The following is a 26,966-nucleotide window of genomic DNA, read 5'->3' as shown; positions in this document are numbered from 1 at the left end:
CATTTATTGGCAGTAAAAAAGTAGTATATTTCATGAATTAAATTAACATCTGAATTATACTTAATCATTTCACAAACAAGAGTTATATATGCATGTCACTATTTAGCTCTTAAAGAGAGAAACTTTTCCACCATAATTTACAAATAAGAAAAATGGTATTGGGTTTAAATCATAAGCATCAAACATTTAGGTTTTGGATTTATGTCTAGGTTTTATTGCTATCACTTTTTACCAGCAAAGTATTTAACAAATGTAACCATGTGTCTTATTCTAAGAATGGATGTCTTTCTTATTAGTAGAGAATTGGTTCTAGGATCATCGATGGATGCCAAGGTCTATGGATGCTCAGTTGCCTTAGAAAACGTGTCATGATATTTACACATAACCTTTCTGCATGACTGACTATGCTTCGATTTCCAGGTTACTTAAAATATGTAATAAAAGGTGAATGCAACATAAGTAGTTTATTGTATTGTACTGTTTAGTGAGAAAACATCTGTACATGTCCAATACAAACACAATTATTTTTCAGAATGTTTTTATTTTGCAGTGCTTCAAATTTATGAATTCAGAAAGATAAACTTTCATGAAATTTAGGTTCCAAGTTTACTTTTGTTTTACTGAAGAGCTTATTTACAAAAAAAGTAAAAGAAAAAGAAAAAAATACCATGATATCTACAAGTAATAGAACAGAAACAGGTTAAATACTTTTACTTATGATGATATGGTTAATCATTAATTGAAAAAGAAAGCTATCTTCTTTTACTAATGAAATTTTAATTCTCTGGACATTTTGTTATGCTTTTTAAATCATAAATTATATAAATATGTACATATGAAAAATTTTAGAGATCATACAGAGTATAATATAGAATACTATATATATCATATTGATTATATCCTTTAAATCATATATTTTATTTTATATACAGTAAAATATTTCCTTTATCTTGCTGGCTTATAGCATAAAATATTTTTAATGTTGTTAAGACATAAGATCAGATAGAACTTATTTCTCGTAAAATTATAATGTGGAGCACCTGAACAGGGCCGTGTATAAATCAAAAAAGTTTCTCAGAGGAAATACTGTTCAAGCAGAGACTTGAAGGGAGAGAACTCATTATCTGAGAAAACCAAAAGGTAGAGAGTGTCAGGCAGCAGGAAAGCCCACTGCACGAGGACAGTGCCCTAACGACATTACCTCAGCATGCGACCAGGAAGGTTCAGTTGTCCTCGAGAATCAGGAACAAAGTGCTTCCAAAAACGACGAAACTTCCATGTACTGATCCACAAGGCAGATGCTTCTGCTGAAGTCCTACCGCAGCATATGGTCTGGACTGGCTGAGGTCCTAGGGCAGCATGCAGCCTGTACTGGCCGTGGCAGCTAACGCCACTGGAGTGACCACCCATTCTCGCTTCCAGTTCCTATTAAATATCCTGTCGAGGCAGAAGCATGGATCCTTGTGAGCAGTGACCTGTCAGTCCGGAAGCTCTCGTTGTCGGAGCTGCACTCACTGGCGTCCCTGTGCCTACACATCCCCATAACAGCAATTATTGTGGTTTTTTCCCATTCTCATTATTTGTCACACAATGTTCCAAGTATTTTATTTACATTAATGCAGTCTTTCTAAGAGCTGTATAGCAGGTTCTGTTGCTATCATCACAAGTTACAAGGGGCCAGGTGTCTTGTACAGTGTGACACAAGATGGGAGCCTAGATAATCCAGGTCTACCACTGGAATGTGCTCATATCCCTAAGCACACAGCACAGGATGGTGAATATAAGATATTTCCGTGATCCTAGATATGCTGGTGACAGTGGGCTGATACGAGATAATTACTGCCATAAGCATAAATAAATCATTCTGAGTATAGGTTACAAATTCAGCTTCAGGGCGATCGAGAACAAGTGGCTGAGGTGCCCTAACACTGTATCTTCCCACAAGGATGCTTTAGAAAGGGTGGTTACTTTATCTAAATGAAGATTTTGGAACGTGATTAAAAGGATTCTGGCAATAAGCATGGAATGTTTAGGATGTTGCATGTCCTTTTAAAGATCAGTGAGGCCAAGGCCTCTAAACAGTTTTGAGATCTCCTTGGATATGACACTAATAGAACATGTGGATGGCTGGGTGATGGAAGAAAAGGATTCTGTCAGTGTCCAGGCAGAGGCTTCTGGCTTAAGCATCCGGGTCATGATGAAAACATTCATGGTGGTGAATAGCCTGGGAAGGACAGCAGATGTGGCAGGATAAAATAGATGTGATTCTGATTGTGTTGACTTAGTGACACTCAGAGTTCACAAGTGGGGCTGGCACAATGGAAATATGCGTCTAAGAGTCAAGATGCGGACAGAGGCCAAACCAATCTCTGCCAATACAGAGATGGCAGTGAAATATAAGTGAAGAAAGAATATCCCCTGAAAGAGTGTACTGATTGGGTGTGTATGTAAATGTTGCATCCTCTCCAGGGTGAGAAATTGAATGTACAAATAGAAACCAAAATGTGTAATAAACATTAGGAAACAGTAAGACATTGGTCAAAGGAAAAGGAAATTAGGAAGGGAAGGGGTAAAGGAAGGAAGGGGAAAAGGAAAAACTGAGAAAACAAGGCTAAGATGGAGACAAAGCTTTGGAAATAAGGAGGGAGGAGGGTTTAAGGGAGAGGAGGGGAATGGGAAGAAAGAACATCAAGATATGCCGTACACAGGCACGGAATCCCCATGACGAATGTGGTCATTATATAAATATAAGTGGCACTTATAATAACCTTAATAAAAAGGAAAGGATAGGGCAGAGATAAGATCTAAGGAATAGGAGGATGTGATGGGTTTTGACCAAGTGAAAAGAAATTGGACAGGTGCATGAAAGGAAAGCCAGTGAAGAACAATATTTTAGAAATGGAGAGAGATTTTATCTGAAAATACTGTTCTGAAATATAACAATTTTGATACAAAAGTAGTGCTCAAATGCCTTACCAAGCCAAAAAGCCAATCTTAATATTGTTCAGTGGTTGACATAGAACACTTTCTGCTCAAATTCACAAAAAAATCAGTATCAAAAAGCTACTACAAAGCACATCTGCACCCTACATTTGAACATCCCTTTGAAGGAGGTTTTTGTTGTGGTTTTTTTTTTTTTTTTTCGTAAGGCTGTCACCATATTGATATCCCTGAAAGGTGGAATTTCTTTAGTTCTCCATTTTTTGAGAAAGGTCTGTGTCGGCCTGGAAGAGACAATACACAAGAGAAAACTGCTTCGATTGTATTTAACTTTTTTGTTGGTCTGGTCTTTATGTTCTCAGAAGGAATCTATGAAAATTGCAGACTTTGTTGTCACCAGTCACCACCTATCGCTTTGAGATGTCAGTGCAGACAACACCTCTTTTTAAAATTATTTTCCTTAGCAACTCTGATAGAGAAGCGGTCACTTCTTCCAGTGTAAGCATTTCCTGCACTGGGCTGTATTAATTGATTTATTTACCATTTTATTTAATTGCAGAATAGATGCTTATAAAGTTCATGATGTTTTATGCAGTATGTGAAGAGTAGAAACATACAATGAACCACACAGAAGTTGCAGTTACATCGGTGGAGAATGGTAAAACCTAGGAGCAGAAAATATACACCCTTTGTTATGTATTAGTGTGTTTACATCTCGTTTATAATTCTCCCCATGGAGATAGAATGCATCTTAATGACTAGACTTATCATAGGTGCACTAAGATAGACCCTGCTCCAGATGCAACTCAGAGTCTCGATTTGGGTGGTGCTCCTCCTGCATTTACTTCCTAGTATCCTAACTCATGAGCTTTCCTATCACCTGGAGGGTTAGGTTGAATAATAGTCACATTTGAACTGAAGTGTTCTATCTTGACTTTCAATATACTATGCCCAAATCCTTTCCTGTTAAAAAGTAAAAAGGACATATTAACCGAGTTTCTAGAAACACGATTGGCTTCCTTGCATGTAGACCTGAATTAAGGAGATAATACCTAACAAAAGCAGAAGACATAAAAAGAAAGAGCAGCAGAGCAAATTACAGACAACTATTGAACTTCAGGGCTTATATTCCAGGTAAAACACCTATAAATTTAAAATCTGCAATTCAGTTCTCTTAAGAACAGATTGAGCAGAGAGGAAGGATTAATTCGAATGGAAACAGTTACTCACGTAAATATAGTACAGTGCCATTGGCCCACCTTTAGGAAGAACCGCACACACTGAATGTGTGCAGCAGGAGTCTCGTGAGGGGGAAGGAGGTTGGCTGTGCATTTCCATTTTCCTTCTCTTAAATATCTTTATAGTCTAGCTATATAATCGATATGGTTGGCAAGATCATCTACTGGGCTGCTCTGCAGCTATTGGGTTATGGTTTAGGCAGTGAACAACCCTTTGCTGACAGTTCTTTTATTTGTAAATACAGATTTAATTCTGTATTAGGGATGGAGAAGGACCCTAAATATAAGTTAGGCACATCTTATAGTCAACTCTAGTGACAAGTACTTGACGGCTATGAATGGTGTCTGTTGGAGTGACCTCATGTGGCGATCCTGATGTCCTTGACATTTTGTAGTACGGCTTCCTGCAGTTGCTCTCAGTCATTCTGTGGGTGCCATGAGGCCTGCTGGAGGCCAGAAAAGATATCCTACCTCTTCTTAAAGATCTGAGCCTATTGTTTCTCCTTTTCTTTGTATTTACTGATTCTTGCTAGAGATATTACTCCATTTATTTCTACCTTTTAATGCTTTAAGGGCTATTGTCCCTACCCCTGCCACATTGAAGGACAAAAACAATAACACATATATACTCATATCCACCACACTTAATTATTTACTTAATGATTAAATAATACTGTATTTTATTATTAAATTAGATTATGATACCAGCTGTTATCAAAAGTATGCATTATGATACAGGACATTATCAAAAGTATGCAAGTGGCATTAGCTCACAAAAACAGGAATGGAAAAGTAACCTTTTGATATTGAAAAGCGTTAAGTCCCAATAAATTCATTTTTGTAGCTTCAAGTAGCATACCTTGACACATGTGACTATTTCATTGTTTGTTGCCCAATGGAGTCATTTAATTTTGATGTGATATATTATTGTTTCCTATTACATACTTTGCATTTAACATTCTTAATTTATAATTCAAGTTACACTTTAAACATTCTTAGATATGAATAAGAATCCAATTTTTTATATTTAATAGTTGTTGTAGCGATATATAAAACTAGAGTTTGTCTATTATAGGGATGAAAATAAAAAAGGGCAGAACAATGGAAATTTAAGTATGTTAATTTACAAAAGTCAAGTGAAGGAAAGTGATAGGGTAGTAGGATGATTCTAAAATCAGATCTTCAGAATTTGAACAGTGAGTGTTCACTTTGGCAGCACATATACTAAAATTGGAACGATAAAGAGAAAATTAGCATGGCCCCTGTGCAAGGATGACACGCAAATTTGTGAAGTGTTCCATATTTTTTGTCCATTTTGTATCTGTGTATTCAAAGTGGTTAGGATAGATATGTAGTTACATTCTCTTAATGAATAGAGGGATTTGTTATAATGGTGTTTGTAAATAGGATACCAAGTCCGCATCTTATACAGCAATTAACCACTAGGAAGAATGTATGCAATGTGTTAATTATTGAAACTGTCCTCCAAAAAAAAAAAAAAAAAAAAAAAAAAAAAAAAAAAAAAGAATTTGAACAGTGAAAATAAATGTTATTTTTGCAAACTTGTATCTAGATACCTGAAATAGTTATCAGCTGGCTACAATAGCGGGTTCACTTTTTCCTATCTATCACTTGAGATCAGCTAGATAAATAGAAATAGAAATTTCATTTTATGCATTCTCAACACCAAAGGTTTCAGTTAGTGAATTCATGGTTGCCTGCGCTGGCTAAATGGTATACTGGCAACAGTAATGCAGGAGTCAAGGCCAGGCAACCGCATGGGAAAAGAAAAATTAATTGGCAAAGGTCATAGGTTTGGAAAGCCATGCTAACCTTAAATATATCTGGCTCACTTCCCTGAAATCAAATATTCTTATTGTCTTTCTAACCTCTGCATTGCTGCAAGTTTTCCTGAAAAGCAATCGGAGGAAGGCATGAGTAACACTGACTTGCAGAAAGAGTCCATTCAGTGAAGCCATCACTTCATTTCCAGTTTACCTTGGTCCACACTAAAATGCAATTTTCCTAGTCTGGTGACATAAGGAGTGGGGCAAGGCCTTGCTGTTTCCCTAATATCAAGATTCTTCTCAATGGCTTTGTATTTTCAATTAAATAAGATCTCCATTATTAAAGAAAGGAGTCTTTATTTAAAATCTCATTCACTGGGCATATTCTTTTATATGTGATTATGCTTTATGCCTTTAATCTATTGTTACTTTTAGCGAACTAGGATATTTTCCCTGGAATACTAAAACTTAGGACAATTTTAAAAAATAATTCCATAACTCCTACTTTGAAAAAATAAAGAATTCTTTAAAATTTTATTGTATCATTTTGATTCATACTTACAACAGAACTTTCTTGGAAGCAGAAATATGGCAATGATTTTTTTTTTTTAAGATCCACATATTCTTACAAAGCCAACCGGCTCAAGAGCTTGAGTATGGATAGATTTCCCCAAAAGAAAAGTAACATTTAGCTAGGTTAAGTGTCACGTTACCGGCTCACATTGTATAAAAGTCAATATGTACCAAGTCATATTAGTGAATTTCATCCACATTGGTAGAAGGTTGTTGAACTCAATTACAGAAATGTGCAGAGCCCTATTTGATGTGTGAGGAGGTTAGCAGACCACAATCAATTAAAAGGAACACATGTATATCCTGTTCTGGGGAAACAGTTGTTATAATATCTTTGTCCTGCTATCGTCTTTTTTTGTGTTTTTTTTTTTTCTTGGTGTTTTCCTGTGAACACAAAACAAAGAGTTTAATAATACCCCAGTTTCATTTGGAATTGTTTTGTCAGCAGTATCTAGTACGAACTCATGCCATTGTTGTTTTACTTGAATGAAGCCTCAGGCAGCTACAGTTGAACATGCTGTTTCTTTTTTTTTGTAGCAAAACCATTTGACAGTGGACAATATTTGGACATTTATGCCATTACAAGGGACCAAGCTGGAGACTACGAATGCAGTGCAGAAAATGATGTGTCCTTCCCAGACGTGAAGAAAGTAAAAATTGTCGTAAACTGTAAGTCTTGGTATTATTTTTCAAGGTCATTTGGGAGAAAAGATCAAACACCAGACCAATTGCTGTGTGAAGCTGACGCTGCTGTTTCCCTAAGAGGTGGGCTAGTGCGAGATATCACCCACTGACGGTGAAAATGTGGCCATGCTGAACATTGGAGCAAGGTGTTTTTAACTGTCCCAACTGACCCCATGGGAATTCAGTTCAATGTGAACTGATTGATGTGATTCCAGTATCATTTTACTCTCCGACATACTAAAGGATGGTGACCTTACCTCTAAAGCAAGCTGATTTCTTCCTCAATGGCTTCCATCTGGTGGATCCTGGAACATGGCTGATGCTTACATCCCAGTCAGATCTGATGGAGGAACCCGGTCTCTAAGAGGAGACCTGTACTGTGATGCTTGTAGTACTAGAATGACTTAAGACAGAGAACATTAAGGAAGAATTTCCCTATGCACAACATTATTAGGAAGTTATGGTAGATGTCTGCAGAAGTATCAATGCTATTAGTTTATTCTCTATCTAGATGTCTTGACATTGAAATAAACAACTTTTCAGTATTACTATGTTTCAATAGCCATAACCAGTCTTTATTTTTCAAAAACTAGCCTGATAGTCTCTCTTTACCATATGATCCTCTTAACTCTCCCAAGTAAGACACCTTTGGTGCGCCAGCACTGTATTTATATAAGTTCCATCCTCCAATTTATAATTCCATTTATGCATATTTCCATATTGAGATTAGAGGGGATTGTCTCAAATATATCCAGAAATGCTAAAACTAAACAATGATTTCACATTAATGAGAGTCTTTCGATCTCCAGGGCCAAAAACATAACTTTCCAACCACCTCTAGCCATTGAGCTCTCTGCCAGAGCACGTCAATGTCATCAGCTCACGTTTGTCAGCGAGGAGTCTGTACACTTCACATTGCACTGTCCCTCCTAGACTGAGCACTTTCGTGCAGCGCTAGATGGGGAAGGAGTTCTTCGGGCAGGGCTTCTGTGAGTGCTTGCTGGTGAGCCTTATTGAAATTACTGGAGAAGTTTGCCACAAGTAGGAAATTGCTGGGCCTATTCCATCCGATTGAATTAGATTTAGTGGTGTGCTTGGCCTGGGTTGCTACGTTTTGGCAGGTTGTTACTGATGCTTAGCAGTCTTTTTGAGGAGGGCTATTGGGCTCATCCCTTTGGAACTTCCTAAAATAAGAGGCAACAAACACACACAAAAAAATCTAAAAGCCTATGGAATACCACAGTTCTGTGAATATGCATGTACTAATTTTATTTTGGGGGGGCTTGTTAAGGAAGATATAGGTCAATTAGAGAGGAAAGTCATATTTTTATCTACAAGCATTGAGAAAAAAAAAACAGATTCAAATCTGTCTGGTAGGCTACGCATCTAGCCTAACTTTGCTCATGTCCTTAAAACTCACAGATGCAGCACTTCTTTAAAAGGATCTCTCTGATAGGCTGTCCTTGAAAACCCATCACTGTCTAGCTTTCTGCAGGCTTATACTCTACATGTATTCACTACTTTCCTTGGTATTTGTAGATTCTTGTTTTATCCTCTGACTAGCTCATTGTCACCTCTTCTTTAATCTGATTTTCATTTTCCTGCACATGTGAGGACTTTTGACTGAGGTAGGGAGACAGAAACCCGGAGAGAAACTAAATAGAAAGTTTAGGCATAGAAACTAGCATCAACCCAATTAAGTCCCCATCTAAGGGCTCGGAGTACAGGAGAGAACCTACCTCATAATCAGAAGGACAGAAACGGGGATAATGAGATGTCAAGAACTATGAAAGGCTTCGGGTTTCATCAATGTCAACAGAGACAAAGACAAATGAAGCTTATTACTCACAGCAGTACTGTAGCCAGCAGACTGTCACTTTCTTACATCCCTATGTTCTGCTATATTCCAACCCCTGCAGGACGAGCACTAGGGGACACCTGCATATCCCGGGTCTAGGCCCTGTACTCTACGTTTAGGACATTCAGTTTTCTGAGTGTCATTATTACTCCTTTGGACTGTACACAGACCTGCCCTGTCCTCCGCAGGGAGACCTACTTCCATCCTCCAAGCCTGTGCACAGGTAGCTGGGCACAGTCTGCCGGTGGTTCTGCTCACAGAGGGCCAGCTGTGACACAGAGGAACTGTGTCCTGACAAGGAGGGGAGCAGGGCAGTCGCAGGAAATCCTACCTGATGAGGAGAGAATATTGATGGGTCTCTCAGGAGTCAGAGACCTCAAAACAGGTGGGACAGAAGACTGCTAATCACATTAACTCACATAGATAAATGGGAAGAAAAAACTGAAAACTGGAGAAAAGTAAGGTAGAGAAGTATTTTCTACACCATGACACAAGCTACCTGTTTCAGAATCCATTTCAGGTAGATAAAATACTGCTGCAGATATATTAACTTCTCTCACATTAAAAAAGAAATGGACTCAACGGTGTTTTTAAATGATTTAAAACAATGAATTGGTCTTCTTCCTTTCCCTCTCCATAGCTCTGACCGATCACATGGGCATAAATGTTCTGCAAAGAAGTTTGCTTCGCGTTGATAGTGTTCAGTTGCATTCACTGTGAGAATGCTAGCCATGTTCCTTCACGCCGAGCTCATGCATGCACAGTTGCTGTCTAAGGTGCCTTGGGGTGTGAGGGAGAATATCAGTGTTTATGTCCTGTTGGTGGCAAAGTTCACAAAGTGTTAATTTTGTGAAATCGACCCTTAAAAAACCCAAAATTGAGAGCAACCTGTGGATTTCATTGAGCTGATTTCCCACAGGAAATTAGCCCAAGCTTACTGAACAAACCTTAGTTCTCCAAAACCTCGAATTGAACACGGCAGTCTCTGTTGCCAGCAAGGAAGTGCGGATCCCCTGATAACCTAGATTCCCTGACGGTGCATCGGGCCAGGTTCAAGGCAGCCCTGCCTTTCATTGTTATTCATCAATATTGATTGTGCATATGGAATCACAGGAGCTCTGCGGGTTCTAATTTGCAGAGCAGCTCTGTCCTGTTCCCCAAATGGGAGTCAAGATGAAATGTAATAAATTTTCATAAGCTCAGGGTAGATGCAGTCATGTGGTAAGTCAATCTGAGAAAAAGATGTAGGTTTCCTGCAAATATGAAATATTTAATGTTGTATAATTCATCTCACACATCCTCTGCATTCTACACGTATAGAAAACGCACAATCAGGAGCATGCTATTTGCCACAGACTTTACGTCATTTTAATGTTGATTTCTATTAAACTGAACTTAATATTTTGATGATACCACCAATGGAGCTAACTTATTTTTTTGGGTTTGGGCTGGTTTGTTGGATGAAAATTCAGTCTATTTTGAGTTACTTACAGAAAGCCTTACTATACACAGAAGAGAACAGCTTCAGGGTTCTGGGCCACCAAAGAATAGCACAAATTATTCTTTCTTTGTAGGATATTGTAGGTTATTAGTCACCTTTTGTGTATATTTTCTTTTATTCTTATATATTTCTTGTTAAATCAAAAGCAAACTAAAACAGTGAGAAGGAATCATATAGATTATTATCATAAGTAGAGCATGGGAGACTAAAACAAATACAGAGAGTGTAAGAGGTAGTGAAATTAGGACAATTTTTAAAGGGAGCTAAACAAATTTAGATTTGGACAGGTGTTGTATGTTATCAATTGGAGTTGAAAGAAATGATGAGAAGGCTGGATTAATACAGCTTTAGAGGTCTCACTGAGCTTAGTCTCGCTCTAAGTGAACCGTGAGCCACACAAACTTCTCTCATATATTGAGGGCTACAAACAGGCTAAGAAATGTGCATAATTAATTCGATGTAAGCAAATTGTTATTCACATCTCCTTCTGGCATTTGCCAAAATCTAAGTTTACAAATCACTAGTTGCTAACTTGCCAGGAAAAGGAACAAAGCTCAGCCAGGGCACCTCCTCCAGGAAATTGCTACCTTGTCCCCAGCTTGGCGGAATTGCAAGGCACCAGTGTCCTTAGACTCTGTTCTTTCTTCCTTGCTCCCTCGGACAGTAAGCTTCTGACTCATATCACTGGAGACAAGTTCATCTTTTCATTCACATTTGTGTTCTGTCCGCAACAGTAGCTTAATGGACACAAGACCCATCACTTTTTTTGTAACAAAAACTAAGTGTGAAGAAGTTTCAGAAAGTGCATAGACTAAACTAAGTGCAGGGATCACTGTATGTCTGGTTAGGAAAGAAGAGATAAATGTCTGTAAAGTCCTCATGTTCTTCAGTGGGGGTAAATTCTAGGAGCTGTCATAGACTAATCCTGCAGGACAGATCAGGGGAGGAGAGCAGATTTCCAGATCTAAGCAGTTGACAAGCATGGAAGACCAAGGCCTTTCATGAGTACTGTCTCTAGTAATGGAGGCAAGGGGTGCTTGTTTCCTGTGACAAGTACCTGTTATCTCCACCCTATCTGCATACACTCTACATGAGAGTGGCTGCTTCAAAATGTGGCTTGTAGAGGTCAGAGTTATTAGCAAATGATTTATTCTACCATAAGTTACCAGACTTTGAGATCTTAGAAAAGACTTACTTTAACTCTGAATCACAATTTCCCTTTCTGAAAATTCAAGGTAATAGTATGTCTCCTTACAAACATTTAATTTAGCAAATACAAAATTTCACTAACATACATTTTAAAAATTGAAAACATTTGCACATATACAAATAAATTTGAAAATATAAAAATTCATAAACATTCACCAGTTGATGGACATCTAAATTGTTTCTAAACGTTAGCTATTACAAATTGTGCCGCTATAAACATGAGCATTCATCTATTGCTGCGGTATGATGCTTTAACTTATTCTGGAAAATTATCCAGAAGGACAATAGCTGCGTCAAATGGGACTTCTGATCTTAGGTTTTTCAGGAACCTTCACGCTGATTTCCACCGAGGCTGTACCTATCTGCTCTGCCACCAAGAGTGTAGAATCATGCCCTTTTCTCCACAGCCCCTCCAGCATTTGTTGTTGGTCGATTTCTTGAGGAGAGCCATTCTGTTTGTGGTGAGATGGAGTCTCAGTGCTGTTGTAATCTGTATTTGTCAAATGGCCCATGATGTTGAACGTTTTCCGTATACTTTAGATAATGGATATATTTTATACAATGGAGCACTACTCAGCTATAAAGAAAGATAAACTTGAGGAATTCATAGGTAAGTGGATGCAACTAGAGACCATACTCATAAGTTAAATAAATCAGACTCGCATGTGTAAACATCCTATTGTCTCCTGAGTATAAGAAACCGAAATTGTAAATAAAATCTCACAGGTACAATAGGTATTGTGAATGGGAAAGAAATTTATCAAAATAAGGAACAACTGGGAGGGAGAAAAAGAGAAAAGAAATAAGAAGCAAAAAAATATGTATATACACAAGATAGGCAAATTGTACTATTAATTTCTAGGAGTTCGCTGACAGGAAGAATTACTGCTCATTTTGTTTAATCAACTCTGCAATCTTATATCGGGTAAGGATAGCAATATGCAATATAAAAACTAGCATTAATTTTTTTATCATCTTGTTTGGAAATTCTGTATGATTTTATTGTCTTTAGGCTCTTTAAAAAATAAAAATGCATCTTAAGCTTTGTATAGAAAATTTTATGAATTTTGTATATTTCATATAATAATAGATAAGTGATTTTTTAAAATATATAAATATAAGCCTAATTTACTCTACAGTGTCACCTAATAAAGGGAGAACATCTTATTATTTCTTGAAAATTGACACATTCCTTTCACTTAGAACAAGAAGATATCTGAAAAACTTTGTTGAATAAATTATTAAAGAAACTACAATCTCCTGGGTAAAGTTATAAGTCATTCTTCTTGGAAAAAAGAGGGAAGAGGTGTCTGCTTTAGTTCATAATTATTTTTCTATCAAGAGAATGACTAGATAATATAGATGGTTTGTTGTTTAAGTTTTCCCAGCCCTTTGGGTTCTTAATTTTGAGACAGGTTTCACTAAGCTGCTTGGGTAAGCTGAGTTTGAACTGCAGTGCTCCCGCCTGCGATGGCCAGTATGCTGGGAATACAGGTGTGCACCTCCACACGCAGCTACTGGCTTGCTCAGACACCGTGCCTGCTGCGGAATTCTTGTGGTGGAGTCAATAAAGAAACGTTGACACTAACACAGCGCTTTCTTCCAGAGGGAAGAAGCATTATTTTCATTTTTTTGTTTTACAGAAAAGGCAGGTGAAATACAGAGAGATTAAAAGATTTAATAGCTTCTCTGCTTTTAAAGAACAAAAGAGACATGAATTAAGAAGGCTATTATTCTCAAAAGAAGAAATACAAATTGACAAAAAGTGTATGAAAAAAAAAGGTTCAACACCTTTAGCGATTGGGAAAGTGCAATCCAAACTACTTAGAGGTTGCATTTTACCTCAGTCAGAACAGCTACCACTGAGAACACAGAAACCAGCACGTGCTCCTGAAGATGTGGTGGAAAAGGAGTCTGCTGGATTGCGAGGGGGAGGGAGCGTGCAGACCAGTAAAGGCCCTGAGAAAATCTGTCCTGCAGTTTCTCAAAGAGGAGAACACACAACTAAAAATAGAGCACCACTTGGTCCAGCTGTATCACTGCTTGGAAGGCACCCAGAGGATCGATGACATCCTACCACAGGGATGCCTGGAAACTCACACGTAGCGCCATGCAGTTCACAAAACCAAGTACGGAAGCGGCCCAGGAGCCCATTGGAGGAGGCACGGATGAAGACAGTGCTGAGTGCAGACGCAGGGGGGCATCATTAAGGCCCAAGCAAGAACGGAATTACGGCATTTGTACGAAGTTGGAAAGAAATAGATATCATGGTGGTAAACAAATAAACCAGGCTCGGAAAGACAAGTAACGAATGGTTTTTCTAATACATGGAATAAGTAAAGGAACAGAAAGATTGGCAAAAAAAAAAAAAAAAAAAAAAAAAAGAAAAGTTGGCTTTTTCTTCAAGAGGCTGTTCTTAGAAAGGTGAAAAGAAATTGGAGTAGAAAGGAGGAGGCTTCAGAGAGGTTAATGGGGGATGGTTAGGACCAAAACAAGCTTTACAGAAATGTGAAAATACCACTTTGAAACCCCAAATTCTGTAACATTAATAACTACTAATAAACTTTAACTCTTTAGCCCCGCCCCCGGGGCCTGCTGAGAGGGCAACTGAGACTGGGCACGCGCCTGTAATCCCAGCGCTTGGGAGGCTGAAAAGAGGACAATCACATGGGTCCGATCTGTGTGGTGAGAACCTGTAGACCCTGCACCACTACAAAAATACAATTAATTAATTAATTAATTATAAATATTTAGAAAAGAGAATAAACAAAAAGGAAGATTATCTAACGCCGTAAGAAAATATCTTGGGTTCCCCACCAGAACCATGCCACACGGTAGATCATAATTTTATGTACATTGAAACTACTATTTCAAAATTGTCTTTTCAATAATTATAATTGAAGAAAGTGTACCTGTTATACTTCTTTCATTATACGGAAAATTACTGAGACAATGAATAAGATGCACTGAGTTTAATAAAATATTTTAGATTAAAAGGAGAAATCTATTATTAACTGGAAAAAATATAGTCAAGTGGAATAAGTGTAAAGAAGTCTGGACATAAATTAAATTTTCACTCCTGGCAGTGAGAGTCAGGTGTAGATCATCTCATTTGATGTTAGAAATGATTTTGCATGCACAGTTTTTAATAAGAGGAAATTGAGTAATTCTTTCTATAGTCAAGGGAACAGTAAAGACACTTTTTCGATGTGCTACAAACTACAACTTTTTAACCCAGTGTGTCACAGACACTTATGTTTACATTGTTTTACATGTGGTACATATTCACTTATGTAAATGTACACTTCGTTATCCCATATAACTCCAGATATAGAATGTTCCTATTAGCTTGACTTAATGCAATTGCATTAAAGCCTGAAATGAAAAGACACCAGCAAGACAGGAGAAAGAGAAGGCTTTCTAGCAAAATGACCCCTCTTTTAGGATATTCTTCAAGTGTTCTCCAGAAGCTTGAATGATGTAGGCAGATGTGTCAAACAAGCCTAGAGGAGATGGCAAATGACAAGCAGTCATCACCTTGAATAACAACAAAATCCCAGCATTCAGAATTTGGACACAACAAAGATAACTGTTACATTTTCAGAAGAAAACTGAGTTATTTGAGTTCACAGTTGTCACCTTTGTTTTTACTTCGGACTGTATTGTGCATTCCGTTTTGTTTTTTGCTTACCTTGTCTTTTACATTTGCATATAATTTATGCTGGATTTTATTTGCATCTTAAAAGGCTATATCTTATGTTTCTTTTAACCTAATTAAAATTATGTAACGATAGCTCAAGCTACAAAATACACATAAAATACCTCTCTAAATAGTACCATTTTGTATGCTATCTCTAAAGTAATACAAATAAGCACATTAGTACTTCCACATTTATGGACTCATGAATGTAGCTACTTAAGTCACTGCTTATTATAAGACAATCAAGGTATGGAGCCTGAGAAACAGAGCTCCAACCAGTTTATGAGTAGCAAAGAAGAAAACTAGATATACACAATTACAATATAGTGTGACAGGAACTTTGATAACATAATCACAAGGGGTTATACAAGGCTCTCAAAATCACACTGAACACAGCCTCGAAGTGTCATTGGAAGCATCCAAGAGACCTTGACCCTGATGGAATTTGAAGGATGAAATTGAATTTGACAGATATTTAAAAGACAGAGAGAGAGAGAGAGAGAGAGAGAGAGAGAGAGAGAGAGAGAGAGAGAAGGAGAAAGAGAGACAAAGGGAGAGGGCAAGGGAGAGGAACAAAATGAGCAAAGCAAATTGAGAAAACAGAAGAGAAAAGAGGAAAGGAGAGGAGAGGAGAGGAGAGGAGAGGAGAGGAGAGGAGAAGAGAAGTGAAGAGAAGCAAAGTGAAGTGAAGCAAAGCAAAGAAAAGGGCTCAGCTTCCTAGGAGTCCCAGGACAGGGCAAGGTATGACCTGCCAAGACACAAGGCATGGGGTTGAACTCAAAGGAAGCAGAAGAAAAGAGCAGAACCACAGAAGAGGCAGACAGGACTAAGGCACTGACTCTCCTCGAAGTCACACAGACACTTAGATCCTGTGCTTTGTAAACAAAAAGGAATAGCTTGAAGACAAAACAAAAAGTATTTGAAGATGCACCTAAATGTTAAAACTATGTTTAGTTTTTGTTTTTTTTTTTTTTTTTTTTTTTTTGTTTTTTTCTATATCCTTGGAGAACACTCGTAAGGTTTCATTTCCTCGGGTCAAGAGTCAGGAGGAGGAATAAGTGGTAACATGGAAGGCACAGCTTCCACTGAAGAGATCTGAGCACCTGAGGGTCTGCAGGGTGACTTCCCAAGGTGCTGGACAGGGAACTGCACAACCCCAGATAGTCATTAAGGCAGGATTTCAGATGTCACATTTCTCCTCAACAAAACAACATGAAAAAGGAAAGCTCAGAATTAAACTTTGGTTTTCCCTTTGGGATTTTCATCGTATACAAAGTTCAGATTTAATTCTCTAGTTTATATAGTTCCTTAGTTGCAGGGAAAATGTGCTATGTGATGTTCTGTTAAGGAGCACATGACTTTTTGATAGATGCATAACTGACCCTTTGTTGTAAAGCTTAGACATAGAAATCAGTTAGTGACTAAGAAACCAAGACTCTTTCAGTTAAGGAGTTGGGAATATAACTTAACTAAAATGTAACCTCCTAAAAACTTATTTAAATTGGGAGAGGAGTTTTAGTGCTAAGGATCTAGAGTGATCTTTACCCACTTTGTTCAAAGATAATCAAAATGCGACACTCCCTGGTGGTCTAGTGGTTAGGATTCAGCGCTCTCAAAGATAATCAAAATGCATCTGCTGCATGGAAAAAATATATATAATTTTATATATAATTATATATATATATATAATTTTTCCATTTTTAAAAGTAAAAGATGAAGCAATTCCATTGTTCTAATACACAAACAACATTTTGGCTACATTTGTGTATTTGTGTCTGTAGCTATTTCTAAGGTAGCGCTCATCATTTCAGGAAACTAATATATAAAATAATGGTGATGATAGAGTGTGATTATTTGATTACAGCAAGAAAACAATTCCTAATGCCCTGTAAATGCTGCGGGATGTAAATTACTCCATACTGAACTAAAGAAAAATGTTAATGCAGGAAAGAAAGAATAATAAACATTGCAAATTCACAAAACACACACACACAGAGACATTCAACTCATAGGTGTGCATCTGTGATGGCTTACTCAGAAATACTGATGTTCCAGTGTTCCACTAAGCCCCCAAAGGGCCAAACTCTGAAAATCACAGAGATTTCTGAACATATCCTGAAAAGTGGTCTAAGAACTTTCAAATCTGGCATCAGGCAACACAAATGTGCAGTTTATAAAGTTGCATATAACAATGAGTCCAGGTTGATCAGTGTGTTTCTGAAGGAACACGTATGTCACGTCAAGTATTTTATGAAATTAAATTCTTCCTAACCCAACACTTGAGAATTATTCACAAGATGAAGCAACACTGAATGAATCATGAGGCTTTGCCACATTGTGATTCTACTTCAAAGAAATTTCCAATTATATATTTTTGTTTGGCATTTTGAGATAGGATCTTGTGGTATAGTTAAGGCTGACCTTGAACTCACTATGTGCCCCCCAGCCCAGGCAGGCCTCCAATTCATGGCAAGCCTGTCTCAGCCTCGCAAGTGATGTCATCATCACCCCCAGCTCTATTCTTAGGCTGTGTGTGCTTGTGAATATATGTGACGAGAAGAAGAAGAAAGTCTGGCAGAAATGGTTGCACTATGCAGAAAAAATTGTAGCAAAACTTGGACTGAAATGGATCAAAGTTTGAGGAGACACCTTTCACATTCGAGTTGATGTGTCCTGTTCCCGCCCACTTCTGTGGTCACTTGCTTGGTATTTCTCTGGCACCACCTCCCACCCACTGGCTCCTTTCTCACACAGCCATTTGCTGTTCTGTCTCTTCTCTTTCTTTTTCCTCTACTTCCTGTCGCACGCTGGGCTACCCTAGGCCAGGCAAAGACACTTAGAGAAGGAGGTAGCAATGAAGTTGAGATACCGATTTCTGAAGAAGTGCTCACAGAATTATTAAACTAGTCAGTCTGTGGTACATGTGCTATTAATACATGAGTGTAATTCACTTTGTGAATATGTACGGGATGGTATTAAATTTTAAGTGCAGTGATGACAGAATAAAGACAGAATAAAAAGACAAGATTTTAATTCTGTTTTTAAGTTCCTTATTCTACATTGTTTTACATAAATTTAAATGAAATGAAATGAAATGAAATGAAATGAAGTAAAGTAGAGTAAAATGAACAAACAAAGAAACAGAATGTCCTCTTTTCTATCTCCAGTGCCCTCAGTGGTGGAGAAGACAAATGGGATTCCCTAGACTTTCTCTGGTATCTATCGTGCTTTTCTATGGCTGCATAGAATCAGTTCCCAAATACAAAGGAAAAAGACCTATAGCACCTGTTTGACCTCATGCCCAAATAATCTTACCCTCCTTCTTTTGCTTTGTGAAATCTTCGAGAAATCATTACGAATGTTAATTTAGTTCACTCCTACTTTGTTGGCAAATTTGGGTAAATGTTTTATCCATTAACTTTTAATTTATGAAAAAAATAAGGGCATTAATAGGGAATTAAATTTCAGGGAAGTTCAAAATAGCTCCACTCTGTCTGCAACGGACTGGAGGGGAATGAAGCAAGATTAGGGATCAGAGAAACACAAGTTCTCATCCAGCTCAGGTACTTGATAACTATGGAACACTGAGAAAACAAGCCTGGCTCTAGGGGCTCTGCATGTGCATATGAAGAGTTGGTGATCAGTGAACCCTCCTGCAACACTCACCGGGAGGAGTGAGTGAGAGTTAGATATAAGGTTGCCCGGTGACTGGTGCAAGGTCAGCGACTTTCTGTGACCAAGCTATTGCTACGTAGAAATGCATCACAGTCTCTACCTGCATCACCTGTCACCCTCTTATGTGGCCCAGGAGCAATTTGAAAGGTGGGACTCGCTGATTCTTGAGCTCCAGGCTATCTGATACAATGCTCGGAAACTGATCAAAGTGTCACTGAGTCCCAGTAGTGCAAAGTACTACACTGAACTTGGATCGGATTATTCAGATTTGTGCACTCTTCAAATATAATGAAGTAAAGAGTAACTGTGGTAATACATGAAGTGATTTAACCTACATTACTATTAATCCCAATGCCCTACACAGTGTGTGGTGATGAATACATTGAAGTTAATCACATATAGAATTCTATGGTTCATAAATTGCTTTAAAGTCAATCATACTCTTCTGTCTTATGCATGTACACAACTGTAGTTTTGGAAATTCGATAGTAGAGTTCACAGAAGGACTTAGAATGGACCTAAATACTCAGATTCTAGGTCTGCGCCTACTTACATGGCATTGGCTGGCTTCCATGTAAATTAAGAAAGGAACCTGTTTATTTGGCTTGAATTATGCAATCTCTGGATAGTTTGAGGGAGCTAGTTAAAGCCTTCGGATGACACAGGATCAATGTGTGGAACAACAGAAAGACCTAAAAGACCGGAAAGTACAGAGTTGTCAACAGTCAGAAAGGCTGATGTGCAAATGAAGAGAAAAAAGACAATTGTAATAAATAATACCTGAGCAAGAGGCTGTGCTCCAATACATTTTTTCACATATTGTTGAGAAGAGATTTCGGTTAATCATGAACATAATTACATACCCTACCTGCTGACCACAGTAAAATTACCGCCAGTACAAAAACAGAAAATAAGATACAAATGAATGTTCACCTGGAAACAGCATTAAACTTTCCAGATTTCATAGTATCAGACAACACCCATTTAGCATATTCTGTGTGTCTTTCACAATTAAGATTTCACTTCTGTCTTCTAACTGCTTAAGGCCTTAACTATCTATTAGCTTTATCAAAAACTAAAAAAAGTCGTTTTGGAGCAATTGTGAAAGATAAAAGGTTATACAGCTTCCCTCTAATTGTCTCAAAGTTAAGATTAGCAGTTTAGAGAAAAAGCTTCTAAGATTTTTGTAGCATGATAACCCATCTTACCTGAATGCATATTATTTTTTTTTAGTAAGTCATACATGGCTCTAAACAATAAGTGTTTTGCAGCCTAGAACAGATGTTGAGAACATTTTTGCATTTATTAGAACCAGTTAGTACACATTTACATGATAAGGTGCAGGGAGGAGTGTCAGTAATTAGCTTCACAAATGCTTTATTCATTAATGTCGCTTCATTTTTATGAGCATATTGGTTTCATAAACCCTTCTGGTATTCTTGCCGGATGTCAGAAGCACTCTGAAGCTCTATAATTCAACTGCAGGTGTAATCTTGGCTAAAACTTCTCATGAACTAGTTTGCCCAGCCAAACAGGAAATAGGTTAACCTGATGACTACTGAATGCCTCATGAGTTAATTTGTAGGACTGCAAGAAGCCAATATTCTGGTACATTTTATTTCAATTATCTAAAACGGTGAAGATTTCAAGATGGGTATCACACTTTTCATACCCTTCCCACAGGCATAGCATGGCCACCTTGTCTAGAAGGGCTAGTGATTATGTTTTGGCCCCATGAGTGAGTCCCGGGGGAGGAAATGGAAGCCAGAGGGATGAGGGCCACTTCTAGGCTTGACTTTTAAGTTTCCAGCGCAGCTCTGCCTTGTCTTTTGCCCTAACTGGGGAAAGAAGGGTGAAACAAGACCCTGAGCTCTGTCGTAACTGTTGGCAGCAGTCACCTACACTCCCTTCCATGACTTAAAATACCACAGAGTTTTGAGTAAGAAATATGGAGTTTTATGAAGGTGAAAACTAAACTTCATTTTTGTTGATTCCTGCATCTTTGAATCTAAGAGTTCAAAAAATTTAGCCTCCCCTGACTAATACAATCAAAGCTATAGACTCACTTTTGAAAAAAAATATAATTTTTTTTACCTTTTCCCCTACTTCAAAAATCTATCCTGGAAGCAACCGGTTTAGATAAAACTCATTTAGAATAGCGTAGAGATAGTGCATCTCTCTTTCCTCTTACGAGAAGCATAACCAGCTAAACTTTTGTTTGCAAATTTTGTGAGTCACAGTGGAAAAGAAATATCTGTAAATGTGATGCTTTTGAAGCTACATGTTTTTGCTCAAAACACAATTGGATTCAAAATAGCATCTGGCGATCCACCATTAACTTTCCTAACAAGATATGACTAAGCTAAGATAAAAAAAGGACAGTGGTTGCAAACATTCCAAAAATGAAAACAGACACAAAGCCAGTACTCAGAAGGAATTCAAAGAAAAATGAAGGACTTTGTTAAAATACGAAAAACCATGTTCTGCCCACCTTAACTTCATGGAAGAAAGTGGCCCATCTTTGTTGAAAGAAGAAAAATAACACACACACACACACACACACACACACACACACACACACCCCACCACCACTATTTCTCTCTCTGAACTTCCTTTTCTTGGCTAAGAAACTTCCAGATTGTACCATAAAGCAAGCTGAACAATTTTGTACCATACAGAGGCAGTCTGAGTATTATTCCATTGTTTTCACCCTACTCTTATTTATTAGAAGACCCATTACATTCCCTAGGTGTTTTTATAACTGTTAGTTTATAAGTAAATGCAAAAAAGATGGAAAGGGTTACAAACATGATGCATGTTGTAGCTTTCTTTTGGTGCTAAAACTGATGGCATCAGAGACTAGATTTAGCAAACGACCTGGGTTTGATGCCATCAATTCTATTTAGCTAAAACTACTGGAAACAGAAGAGGTCAGGGCTATGACTGTACCACCAACTCCACCTCCCCATGCTGCCCTTTGAGCTTGATGTGGATCTCATCAGGATTCAGGAAGGCAATGAGGAGGATATCTTCAAAACCCATACCTTTGCGCTGGAAAGCATTCATCCAAGCTAGAACCCTTCAAGGATGGCAAAGCGGGAAGAGGGGAAACCAAATATATATATATATATATATATTAGAACAAGAAGTAAAAACAAAACAAAGTGAATATTTGGAAGTGAATATTTTATTTAAATGATGCCCTCTAGCCAAAGAAAGAAAAGCTTAGAAAACTATTTAACACAATTCATATTATGCAAGAAGAGAATCCTCCCACAGAAGTATCACAAAGCCATAAGGAAAAAGAAATTTAGATGAAAGGACCGAATGGAAAAACAGCAGGCAGTAGGACAAATTATAAAGATGCCCAATTGTGATGAAAAGAAAGCCGGTGATTTGTGATTTTCTACCTTGAACCATAGTAGAGATATAGAAAATCCTTCCAAGTATTAAACACATAAAATTGCCAGCAGCTAGATGGAGTAAGAAATATGCCTTTCACAGCACAGCTAAGCTTGTGACCATATGAGACGCATGAATCAGAAGCTGGGCAGCATCACAATTGCTGTTCTCTGGGCAAGGTGCCCAGGCCAGCTGCTCCCTGGAGGTGTGGATTTGGGTTTGAACTTGCCAGGCTTCAGAGATTGGTGACAAAGCCTTGGCCCCTTGTAGGAGGGCAAATCACATTAGTGACACTCCTCTCACAAAGATGGGGAAATGAAAGCATGACACACTCAGGAGCAGAGGCAGGAAGCAAAGTCCCAGCCCTCAGACCTATCCCAAGCTTGACGAAGAGTAGCCAGAAAAGGGAGGAAAACTGTGAAAGACATATTTCTCTTTGAGAATTCCAAGGCCCCGTCATGTACCTCTGGGCCCCGGTGAGCACTACCTGCAGATTCTAAAACATATGAAGTCAAAAATTAAGATTAAAGTGACTGAGGAGTGACAGAAGCTTGTGCTTTTACAGAGCACATTTTAAACGCAAGCTACAAAACTTGCAAGACCAAATTCAACAAATATTAATTCCCAATTAAAACACCAGTGCACGAAAGAGAGAAGAAGCCAACAGTGGAAACATCAGCAGACAATTCCCAGATTAGAAACTTAAATAATCCAAACATTGGAGATGTTCCACATAAAATATGCAAAAGATGTCAACATTCTAAAAAACTACAAAGGGCATTACAATATGATGACATGAAATATACTATAAAAATTGATTTCATGATTTACAAAATCTACTAACAAACTACCAATGTCTTACATAAGAAGAGTGATCTATAAAAAGTAAAAGAAAATTTAAGAGTAACAACCTTGGCCATTTTCACTAGTCAGATTAAAACAATTGGATCAGGAGAAATTTAACATTCAGAAAGACTCAAAAAGAAAAAAATAAAATTTTATCATCCCAGACAATGTTATTGCTGCTATAAAAAAAAAAACCTAAAAGGACTTGTAGATAAATTAGTGCAATTAGTAATAGTTTAAACTAGTTCATGAATCTGATATTAATAATTGTGCAAAAGAAATTAAAAATCAAATTAAGAAAAAGTTCTATTTACATTTTAAATAGAAAAACTAGAATTGATCTAAAGAAATACACATAGAAGATAATTCAAATTCAGTGAAGGAGTTAAGTAAATGGAGAATATATTCAGGACTATCATGCGATGTAATATTCACAATGAAATACATTATGTAATTCAACAGAAAATCTAAAGTTAGGTTTCCATGAAACTTGGGAAGCTGATTATAAAAATTTGTATTGACAAAATATGGAACTTATAATGTAAAAAATCGGGTGGATAATGTTTTCTATCAAGTTTGAATTGGCTGAGGATATTATTAATGTGTGGAATTGCAAGAACAGCACACAGATCCATGGCTGAAGCACAAAAATTGGGCTCCAAGTACAATCCAGCTAACATGAAATTTTGGTTTCTATGAACGAGAAGACAATTCAGACCATCAGAGAAAAAATAAACTGATAACTTGTGTGTAGGCAATTTGTTCTCATAAATTATTTTTTTTTTAAATGTAATAAAGGGGCTGGGGAGATGGCTCAGTAGGATAAGCACTTGACTGACAAATGCAAGGATCTGAGTTCAATCCCCAGTTCCGTCAAAAAAATAAAATAAAATAATAAAAAATGTAATAAAAGCCAGTCTTACAGCAAAACAAAATAAATTCCACATGAACTGAGAATATAAATATGATACATTAATTATGAAACCTCTAAAAATAATATAGAATGCCTTCCTGATCTATCCAATGGAGTGTTTCCTTGGGCCAAGCAAGAAAGTGTAGTTACTAATTTCTCTTACAAGGACAAGAAAGATAAAGTCTCTGAGGGTGACGGCATACTCAACTCAGAAACAGTGAACCATGCTATTCAGCATCTTTCATTTGATACCAAGAAAGGACACAAATTAATAATTGAACTTTCACTAGCCAGAATATGGACAAAAATAAAAGTCAGATAATGCAGATAAAGACAAAGAAAAGAAAGAGGATTCACTGTCCAGGGGGGGCAATGGATTTAAAAGCATATGCAGACCCAGGGAGATGGCTCAGTAGACTAAGTGCTTGCCTGGCAAGCGCAAAGGCCTGAGTTCAACCCCCAATTCTGCCAAAAAGCAAACCAAAAAAGCATGTGTACTACAACTTCCTTATATGTTTTATGAGTGCTCAGTCCTACAGGTCTAATTTCCCATCTGTATATGGGATAATTGACTCTACAAGGTCATATAAATTAAATATATGGATCTGATGGTGGGAAAATGAAAGGAGGGGTAGAGCATAAGGGAGGAAAGAGGAGAATTGCAATGTGTGGTGTACTTGTGCCTATATGTATTGTGAATGTGATCATTACCTACTGCAAGCATACACTAATAAAAGAAAAAGAAATCCATAAAGTATAAAATATACACATACACAAAAGGAAAAGCAAGTGAAAATGTCCATTACAATAGCAATCTACTATGATTAACTGACCTATTAAAGGACAAAATTATACTGCTTAAGTCACTGATGTTTCTTATATGCTAATATATTGAGCAAAGTTGTCCTGTTGATATAAGGTATTCCTGAAGTAACATAACATGAACAATTTATGTATGGATAATTTATAAATGGCATTAATTTTAAAGAAGCATAGTTAGTATATAGTGCAGTCATCGTCACTTGTAGGTTTGGAAGCAATGTAGAAATAGACACAGGATGATGACAAATCGAAAGGTGGCTGCCTCCTCTCCAGGATGGAGGAGAATCAAGGCTGAGGCGCTCTGCGAGGGCCAGCTCTAAAGGAAAAGAACACAGGGCAGCTTTGCCAGTGTCTTCCCTCAGTTCAATATTGAGAACGCACTGTTCTTCCGATAGAAATGGCAAGACAGTTGAGGAGCATTGTTCGCGACTCACCACACAGCATTATTAGTCTGTGAGCCTCGTGTGCCTGCTCTACCAAGCCGCAGCAGTATATAATATTCACAGAAAAACCAAACACAATGTACATACACACTCCAGTTATACGCTATTGGAGAGCCCTGTAGTAGGTTCCAGTCTACTGCCTGGGTTACAAGCAGGCTGGGAAGGGAAAGAAAGAACAAGAGACAAAGTAGAGGGAGGAGCAGCAGGGATGGAGGACCACCAGGTGCTGTCTAGGAGCCAAGGGCTGTACATCTCCAGCTGGCCAGCATTTGATTAGCCAGTGTAGGGGAGGGTGAGGAGTTCTCCTGGAACAGCACAGGGGCAGTGGTAAAATGGGCAAATTTAACATCGTAAAGGCAAGCCAACGTCCCTGCCCACACCTGGGCGCCAATCTCATTGATCCAGAGGAAGCTGAAGGCCAACTCGCAAAGTTAGCAGGGCAAGGAAAGCCCAGGACAAGTACCGTGCAATTTATAATTTGTGGTCCCTGACCATACACAATACATATTTGGTGGGTATATGTGTGTGCATGTGTGTGTTTATATGTTCTCAGGAAAAAACATGACACTTTACAAATTTATACATGTTCAGAGAAAGCTTTATGTAAAAGTTCTTATATTCTCTAGTTCAGGAAGAGAAAATGTAGAAGAATATAACTTTAACAGTGCTAATTTTGAGTTAACACACATGTTAACTTCAAACTTTCCAAGAATACATTATCTTATTGGACTGCTCCATAGTTTTTAGAACTATTGTTTATCTACAAAATATCTCAACCACTTGGCACAGTAGCTCATGCCTGTTATCCTCATGAGGCTAAGAAAAAGGAAGCAGGAGCATCATCGTGAGTTTGAGACCAGCCTGAACTACACAGAGAAACCCTATCTCAAAACAGAACAAAACCAAAATGATTAAGAAAAACCTCAGTATGTCTCCCAAATCAAAAATTACATGTTGTATTTCCTGATCTAAATTTAATAATGAGGTTTTAAAACCGCAAAAAATTAGGATAGGACCCCAAATCTTTGAAAAGCAACAACAAAACACTAAATATGTGTGTTAGTGAGAATTTGAAATATCAAGAGTAGAGCTGGATGGGGGCCTCTTGGTAGAGCGCTTGCCTAAATGGGAGGTGCTGGGTTCCATCAGCTGCAGTGAAAGAAAAAGCAAGAACAATCCTACTATCTAAGTAGATCAACATTGGAAAAGCTATAGTAAGGAGCAAAATTACACAAAGCTGATGAGCTCTTCATCATGAAGAAAGAGAAGCTACCAACAAATTAATTTCTAAGTGAACATTTGGAAAAAGAAAGAAATGTGGGAGAGAGGAAAAGAAAGAGAGAGGGAGAGAGAGAGAGGGAGAGAGAGGGAGAGA

The 26,966-nt window shown here is 37.7% G+C and overlaps 1 protein-coding gene and 1 non-coding gene across 2 annotated transcripts in view; both read left to right on the top strand.

The window, feature by feature from the left end:
* The window catches only part of Negr1 (neuronal growth regulator 1), an 891,516-nt gene that overhangs the window by 565,713 nt on the left and 298,837 nt on the right, over window positions 1-26,966 (top strand). The window contains exon 4 of the mRNA XM_004634002.2: window positions 7,076-7,207. Within this exon, the coding sequence (XP_004634059.1) occupies window positions 7,076-7,207 (132 nt within the window). The remainder of the gene's footprint in view (window positions 1-7,075; window positions 7,208-26,966) is intronic.
* Window positions 5,379-5,485, top strand: LOC111817438. The gene has a single exon (XR_002821638.1). It is a non-coding gene; the product is annotated as a U6 spliceosomal RNA (small nuclear RNA).

This window comes from Octodon degus, unplaced genomic scaffold (assembly GCF_000260255.1).
Source record: "Octodon degus isolate 3935 unplaced genomic scaffold, OctDeg1.0 scaffold00057, whole genome shotgun sequence".
NCBI lineage: Eukaryota > Metazoa > Chordata > Mammalia > Rodentia > Octodontidae > Octodon > Octodon degus.
Note: the sequence above shows the minus strand (reverse complement) of the source record. Positions and strands in the feature narration are given on the sequence as shown.